This window comes from Gossypium hirsutum, chromosome A11 (genome assembly GCF_007990345.1).
Source record: "Gossypium hirsutum isolate 1008001.06 chromosome A11, Gossypium_hirsutum_v2.1, whole genome shotgun sequence".
Classification (NCBI taxonomy): domain Eukaryota; kingdom Viridiplantae; phylum Streptophyta; class Magnoliopsida; order Malvales; family Malvaceae; genus Gossypium; species Gossypium hirsutum.
This window is the reverse complement of record NC_053434.1, coordinates 117,216,253-117,225,411: the sequence shown is the minus strand read 5'-3', so window position 1 is coordinate 117,225,411 and position 9,159 is coordinate 117,216,253. Positions and strand designations below refer to the sequence as shown.

Here is a 9,159-nt window from a genome sequence, read left to right as displayed (position 1 = left end):
GGATGCACTTCGTGCGCCAGAATGTGCTTTGTGTGCTAGGATGCACCTTGTGCTAGTATGTGCTATGTGTGCCAGTGATGCACTTCGAGCGCCAGTATACACTTTACGTGCCAATTTATCTGATGATGCACTTCAGTGTCAATTTGGTGTGTTGGTTGGACGATCTGTGTATTCGTCCGAGCCATGTTAATGGGGTTATAATTGGTAAACTTGATTAATGATATTTAAAAATGAAATCATTGATGATATAGTCTCAATTGTGTTCCCTTGTGGGTTATAATAGAAAGATCATGTAAGCTATTAAGCAAATCAATTGAAAATGAGTCTTGGAGGCCAGATGATTGTAAATGAGTCAATTGACTCCAGTAAAATGGATCAAATGGTAAGCTACCATGACAGGTGATGTTAAACGAATATGATAATGGATTGCATGTTGTTTAAGTTGTAAAAAAGTGTATGTTTGGGTTAAAATCGATTATGAGCAATATATATTAAAGAATGGAATCTAACCAGTGAATTGACTTCTTAATGCTATGTGTGTGTTTATTCGTATTGAAAAATGATGAGAATTAATTGAACATGAAATGGTTAGACATGGAGTTATATATATATATATATATATATATATATGTAATTTTACTAAATTATGGGTGAAACGCTTACGTCGCTTCTTGGTGGGTGTTTTTACGTCCACGTACAGTTGAGGTGTCTCCCTTCATTAACTGTAGATGGCTTTCTGTGGAGGAGGGCAAAATCTTCCCCTTAGAAGACAATACCTTCCATTGTTGAGGAACCGGCTTGGTGTCTTCAAGGATGACACTTCAAAGACTTCTCTCGAAGGAGTTAATCCCCCTCAACAATGTTAATTATTGGCTTAATGCACACCTTAGCTAAAGCATACAACTTTTCTCATTTTGGTCTTTAAAGTTCTTTTTAGCCCACTTCAATCCCTAATGTTATCAGATTCTTTCAATTAAATCCTTTGATTGTTAAAAACTAACGATTAGGATATTCAGCAAATCATATGTTGCCACAAGTCATACGATAATGTCATCATGACATTATCTTCTAAAAACTTCTAAAAAACTCTTTAAAATATGAGAAAATATAAAAAATCCAAAAATTATTAAAAATTAAAAAACAATATAAAAATAAAAGGTTCACTAAATTTAAAAAATTAAAAAATTAAAATTTTTTAAAAATTTTATAAATCATATTTACTAGAGCTAGAACATGAGGTTGTTGTCTAAGAAAGGATACCACCTATCTAATTTTTTATAATTCAATCAATCATAACTCAAAATGGTAGATTTTTTTAGGTGATAAATTTGAACAAGTTTTTTCGAATTATTTAAAAAATAAAAAATAATGTTATTTATTATTTAAGTTATTTAATTGAAATGAAACAATTTTTCATTATTTATATAATTCGAAAAAAACTATCCAAAATTTTCACTTGAAAATATCTACCAATAAACTCCAATTGATTAAATGATAAAATAATTATCATAGGTGATATCAATCATCTCATGTTCAAGTTCTATTAAATGTGGTTGATAAAATTTTTAAAATATTAAAATTTCATATAATTTTATTAAAAAATCTGGTAAATTTTTATGTTTAAATTGTTTTTGCAATTTTATAATATTTTTCTGTTTTTTAATAATTTTTGAAAATTTTTAAGTAATTATTATATTTTTTTGTTATTTTTCAATTTTTAAAAAATTTCATTGTAATATCACAATGATATCATTGTATAACATGTGACGATATATGATTGACTAAATATTCCAGCCAGTGTTTTAACATCCAAAAACCTAAACTAGGAACATCTGATAACGCTAGGAATTAAACTGAAAAAATCTGACAATATTAGAGATTGAAGCGAGTAAAAAATAACTTTAAGAATCAAAGCGGAAAAAAGGGTATACTACAAGCACTAAAATGTGCGTTAAGTTTAAGCCTTAATTATTTGAAGGAATTTTTTTGTTAAATTTTGTCTTGAACTCATGCAAGACTAACGTGGAGTGTAAAGTTAAATTAAAAACTCAAACTTGAGTAGCAAAATGGCAAATTTGTACATAATCTCAAAAGTACAACGGTAAAATATGGCCACAAATTCTAGTATTCACTAAAATTATGGTGGCAAATTTGCACTTTAACCCAGGATAAGATTGAAAATCCAAAATTTTCATATACAATAACATCATTATCGAGCATTGTCCCCTTCAAATTCAAAGTCCAAATGTTGATTCCATATACGTTACAGAATAAAGAGTGAATACTACCTCAAGATCATAACAGTTCTCAATGCTTTTAGCCTAGAACATCAAAAACTAGACATGACAATAGGCATATATATGTTCCATGTCTCGTATTTCCTTTTTGTATGCATCAATCGTGTAAAACATAAATACAATATAAATTATTAAATACGTTAAATCTGAACACAAATACAATATGTATATGAAATGAACACACCAACCATGTATATCACAATGTTCTGAACATGACATGTTAGTCTATCGTACCTATCGAAAACAACGAAAAGCTTAAACCACTAAACTTTTATTTCCTGACTGTCTGAATTTTAGAATTACAATCTAATAGATTCAATGAAGTTGATCTTTTTATATTGCAAGTCATGAAGAAATACAGGCAGTTACTATAAACAAAACCTAACTTTAATTAATAATGGCATTTCTAGTACACCTTATCTGTTTCGGTTTACCTTATAAAACCCAACTAGATACTGCAGAAGTAGAACCTTGCATGGAAATAGGCTAAAACAGTACCTGAGAGGAAAGATCTGACTATGAATTTGTCACCAGTGTTATGGGGCGGAGCCGATATGCGACTAGTGGAAAGGGTTTTCCACACTAGACCAGGATATGTCGGGGACAAATACCGCACTATCAGATTGATTGTGAGAATCTTTAGGCCAATAAAGCCCTGAAGCTGTAGGAGGTGAAGGCACTTGTGGTACTGCCCAGTGGGAATCCGGCACCTGACCCATGTATTCATCATCAAAGACCTCTTCCTCAGCAGGTTGCAAGAATGGTGAGCTGTCGGAGTCTCCGCGCTTGCCACTATCAGCCTGACAGAATCCAGAAGGGAAAAAAAAAAAAAAGACAGAATTCTTAGCTGCATTAGGCAGACCTTTTAAACGATATATGGTACTAGTTGAACAATGGAAGACTCAAGATCACAGCATATAGCTCAATTTACTAGCTGAGCTAATCTCCCCTCTCTGGCATCATGCTTCATGCTACAACTTAATGGCATAGCAAACAAAAACTACGAAAACTCCCAGTACACTGATCAAGTTGCATAGACCTTTCTATATCTAAAGACCCAAAGTACTAATAACCATTAAAAGCACATACCAAACCATACAGGTCAAGTCAGAACTAATCAACTTTGCAATTGAAGAACATAATACAATAGTTGACTATCCAATCAATAGATTAAAGCTTAGTTATTTATTGGTGATCCTCCACCAACTAATTTTACCATGGCATGCATGCTTTTATTTGCTCGTATCTGTGCCTCTGTGTATCGGGGATTATTTGATTAACGATTACCACCCTAGTAAACACAGGTTCATAAATCGTTAGAGAATGATCAGGAAGGTTAAGAACATGGATGGCCTCCGCTCTACATGAGAACAACATTAAACATGGTACAAAAAATCACAATTACAAGCATACCTTAGTTAACTCATTATCCATATAACCAAAGCTTTGATTTAAGCCAGTTAGCCCGAACAAATCATCCATATGCCATGACTGAATGCTTCCAGCTGTAGAACCCCCGCCATATGACACTTTTGTCGGCACGCTGTTCTCAACTCCGATATTTGACGGAAGAACTTCATTGCATTCACTAATAAATGACATAGGAGCGTCCCTTTTAGACATAGAATCGGATTTAGTTTCTGAGGTCTTTTCACTAGAAGGTGATTTGATATAGGATGAAGATCCAACAGGGTCATTTGTTGTTTCAAGACCAACTTTGACTCCAGTAAGCACAAATCTCTGGTGACTAGAGACATAAGGATTTGCTGTATGTATAGAAATATCACATTTTCGGCAGAGTAAAGCTCGGTCTTGCAAACAGAAGAAAAACCCAGATGTTTCCTGTCAAAAAATATTGACTTTTTCAATATTAATAAATGTCGAAATATAACAACATTATAAACAACATTATAGAACCTTAAACAGTAATAAAACAGTAATATAACACCTTAAACAACATTTTAAAACAGGAGAAAATTCATAAACGGGACAGGGATACATGACTTATCGAGAAGATTTGTTCAGCAATCAATTATTTTTTTAAGGAAGAAAATAGAAATTAATTCTAGAAAAGGTCCAAAAATACAAATTAAAAATAAAAATTACGTACAAGAAGCAACAATCAAAACAGGATCCTGTTTATACTTCAAAAATCAAATTTTAGCTCGTTCTTAAAATTTTATCGAAGATAAGATCTTCAGATATAAACTACAAAAGGCTTCCCCTAATTTAGTTTGCCAAGTCTATCAGTATAATCGTTTTCCATATTTTTCCTTACTAGCTAAGCAAAATCAGCTAAAAATTTTCAAATTAAATCTAAATTCCACCTTACCTTTCACTTAACTTTGACCTTCAAAACACCTATAAGCAGAAAACAGGGGAAAAAAGTGTTTTCTAGGGAAAATTCGAGTACCTGACAAATGTCACATGTAGGCATATAAGAAGAAGAAGACGAGAGGGGAACACGCTGATGCTTGCTGGCCAACTTGTTGGCAGCATGAACTTTCTCGTCACACTCCAAACACAGCGCCGCCTCGTCTGAGCAGCACAGCACCTTCGCCTCCGCCACCTCGCACACGTTGCACTGTATCCTCATCTCTCTCTCTCTCTCTTCCTCTAACAAATTCCAAATTGTACACAAATTTTAAGATTTTTATTTTATTTTTCTTATTTTAAAAATGGAGAGGGGTTTATTTCTGGTTTAAGGAAGCAGGAACAAGAAAAATGAAGACAAACTGATTCTCATTTTATTTATTTATTAAAAAAATTGATTTTGGGGCAGAGGATATTTTTTTGAAGCTATGATTTCAGAATTGCACACGTGGCAGATTTCTGATTATATCTTTGACTCTGGAGACCGGACAGCCTCCCTGGTTCTGTTGGGTTTCGACCGGTAAAAAAAGTAATGTTTTACTCTGGGCTTTGATTTTAACCATATTAACCGATCCAAACCGAAATTTAACTTCGGTTTACTTAATGGGTTAGCCTTTAATTTTCAAAAATTTTATTTATCTATACTAGTTCGGGTTTTTTTTTATATACAATTTGAACTACTTAATTTTAACCATATTACCGATTGATCCGACGCACCGACAGTTTACTATAGCAAATACCTAGTTCAAAATTTAATTGTTTTTCATTCTATTTCAGTATTTATTATTTATTTTATATTATTTGAGTAAAAAAGTCAATAATTTCTTTGAATGTAATTCTAATAATTTATTAGTTAAAAGTTGAAAAGTCATTTCACAAAATATATTTTTAAAATCAAATTATAAATATCAATTGATTCTATAGATTGAGTCTTAATTCGATTGGTATTGACATTATTTTCAGTGTAGAAGGACATAGATTCTAGTGTGCTACAGTACATTATATTTCTATTTAAGGATTGTGGGGTTATGGTTAGTTCTAGATATTGTATAAAAAAAGATATTATTAGAATTTATAATGAGATTAATATTCAAAAAATACCAATTGATTCTATTATTTTTATTAAACTAGACTAAATAAGGGTGAAGCTAGAGGGTCAAGAAGAGACCATGCCCTCTCCACCCGAAAAAATATTTTTTAAAATTTCTTGAGTATTTATAAAGTTTTAAATTAATCTAATATATAATTACATTCCAATTTCTCTTAAAATTTAAAATTCAATTATGTTCTCTCTAAAAAAAATTTATAGTTTAATCCTTTAAAAATTATAAATTTTTACATTAATACAATAACAGAATTACATTTTTAATTCTCTCAAAAATTTATAATTCAAAATTCTTCAAAAATAATTCTAAGTTGACCCAACTTATTTTGTATTTGACTTTTTTCAATGGTAAAAAAATATTTTTATTTAATTTATATATTTAATTTTATGACTAAATTCTATGGGTGGTAAACAACTCTAATCTTGTCTCTTTATCATAAAACTATTAATGTTGAAAATTTGAACCTTCGAGGGACAGGTACTTAGATTTTGATAATTTCAATCATTGCAAATAATTGGTTCTTGCAATTTTAATGGATAAGGTTTTTGTTTCTTTCTTTTCTTATAAAATGTGGATAAGATAATTTTAATTTATTTAATCATTTAAATTATTTAACTAGAAGATTGTATACGTCATATCTCGAAAATTCAAAATGTAATAGTTGATTATATGATTAAGTTTATTGTTACAAGTTTCATATGAGTCCAATTGTTTGAAAAAACTCACGTCACGGGATTTAGTTCAACAAATTCTATTAATTATATGAGAAATTAATATATTATCTTAATATATTCGCTTAAAACTGTTTATTCTACTGAAAAAATCTCGAAATAGGATTAAATTCAAATCATAGAAAAAACTGAGTGTTGAAAAATTGATTGTAAATTTGTATTGCTGTTCAAAATTACATTAAAATATATTTATACAAATACTGAGTTCAACAAAGAATATTACAAGATATTTCGATAGTTATTTTTAAAAAAAATCAAAATTACCATCCTCGTCCCTGAAATTTGAAATATTTATATTTTGATATTGCACAAATATAAATAAACACATAACAGAGACCTAATTAGCCATATTATTAAAAGAATAAAAATTGTAAGATGTTATATTTAAAAAAAAAAAAACCGAGTACAAAAGCATCAATTGACATTGTGTATCGTACAAGAAATTATTGCACGGACCTTTTCCTATCACCTTAGTAATAGATGTAGGACCAGTATAAATTATGATGAAGATACGTGCGAAAAAGTTTTTTAGGTATAATTATAAAATTATCTTTTAATGTTTGTATTTTTGTTAATTTGATCCTTTTTATGTTCAATTTGGTCATTAAACTGTTCTTTTAATAGAAATATTGACTAAATCATTAATTTTTAACGATGTTGATGTTGCAATTCATGTGTGCTTCATGCTAACATAACACTATTTGTCTTTGTATCACGGCAATAAATAATTTAAAAATTATAAAAATATTTAAAAGATAAAAAAATTAAAAAAAATTGAAGTATATATAGATTGTCATATTTAAAAATTTAATATTTTAATTAGTATTTTTATTAAAAAATAATAATTCAACTCTTTTTGAAAATTAATGGTCAAATATATATCTTAAAAAAGATTGAGGGTCAAATTTAATTAAAAACAATTAATGACTAAAATTGGTTAAATTTATGAATAATCAAAATCTTATGTTCTCTTAAAATGAAATCTTAAAAAATTGTCATTGTCGACGTGGTCGTCCTTAGTACCAATCGTCACTACTCGTTACCTCTGTCTTGGTTCTCCATCTTTCCCTTCTTCGTGTTCCTTCTTTCTTTTCGTGGGCTTTTATTTTTCTACTCATCAAATTTCTCGAGAGCTACCATGCCCTACCGATGGTCGCTGATCGTCGATAGACACCATTGTGTTTCCCCTCGCGTGCACATCTATTTCCTTTCATGGGGCTCCAACGGCTATTGACTTTTTTTCTTCGTTCTAGCATGTCGCCAATGACTTTATTTATTTTTCTTTTTTTGTAAGTTTCTGCTCCATCCTTTGTGTCACCTACCAAAGGCGACAGGGGAGATTGCTACCCGAAAAAAGAAAAATTACGTTTCAGCCCCTATAAAATTATTAATTATAAATTTATATGGTAAAATTATACTTTAATCTTCAAAAAAAATCTTATGCTTATTCCTTTTTAAAATACCAAATCATAAACTAATATATTAGAAAATCATATTTTAATTCCTCAAAAATTTATAATTTAATTTCGACCTTTTAATTACTCCGCTGATGATCTCATTTTTATTTTAACCGATGTCTATGGTTGGGTTTTTTTTTCTTGTCATAGAAATGGTTTCCTTGATAAGAGATCATTGTTTTCTATTGATGAAGTGTGATAGTAGGGAAATATTGGTTTGGTTGAATTTTTTGAATCATCTATTATTATTTGGTTCGATTTTCATTTTTTTAATTAATTTTTAATTTTAAATTTTTTTATTTCTTTTTATAAAATAAACTTTGTTTATGATTTTTAATATTATTTGACAAAATTTAAAAAATTTTATAAATATTTTTAAGATTAATAATTTTTCAATTAAATAAAAAGATTTAATAACTTTTATACGATTTTTTTAAAAAAATTATGTACAACTTTTTAAGTTACTTTCGCTATTTTAATTATAAAATAATTTGTATATCATAAAAATAAAATTAATTTTAGATTAAATAAAAGATTTGGTTCAAATTCGAAAAATTACAGTATTTTAACTTACATTTTATAAACCGTTTAAACACATTGATTCGGATCAATTTTCGATTATTCTTTCTTACCTTTACGTGATGGATCCCTCCCAACCTGGCTTGATTTTCCTTCGAGCTTAATGTTCATTTATGGGTTTTCAGGTCTCGTGAGTTGGGTTGGATTTGTGACCCTTTGAGCCTTTATATTTTTTTGGATAAATTGCATCAAAGGTCATTAAGTTTTTAATATATTATATTTTGTTATTTTAACTTTAAAAAGTTATAAGATGGTTACTAAATTATTTCAAAGTTTTTATTTAAATTATTGGGATGTTAAAATCATTGTTGTATGACCTTCTTTATTAGCACGACCTACACCAATCAAAAGCTATTCTTCCCTTTCTCTTCTACAATTTTTTTTCATGGAACAACTTTAAACGTCACGAATATGTGAACCAAAATCTAAACAACTTTTTTTATCTAATCCCCAACATTGAATGTCATATCAACTTAGATCTAAAGTATGTTCATCTACTCGCTGATGGGTACAAATCCACCTTATCAATCGTCGAATCACCGCTTGGAGCTCATTAGTTGAACTTTAAAAATGCTCGAAAACCTAATGACTTAATAAAAACTTTCAAATAGTTCAG

General features: G+C 29.3%; 1 protein-coding gene across 1 annotated transcript; it reads right to left on the bottom strand.

The window, feature by feature from the left end:
- Positions 1–2,549: 2,549 nt before the first annotated feature.
- Positions 2,550–5,106, bottom strand: LOC121209416 (B-box zinc finger protein 22). The gene is made up of 3 exons (XM_041080050.1): positions 4,711–5,106; positions 3,711–4,139; positions 2,550–3,097 (listed from the first exon to the last, which is right to left on the bottom strand). The coding sequence occupies exons 1-3, from the start codon at positions 4,891–4,893 to the stop codon at positions 2,858–2,860; spliced, it is 852 nt and encodes a 283-aa protein (XP_040935984.1). The 5' UTR covers positions 4,894–5,106; the 3' UTR covers positions 2,550–2,857.
- Between the last annotated feature and the right edge of the window lie 4,053 nt (positions 5,107–9,159).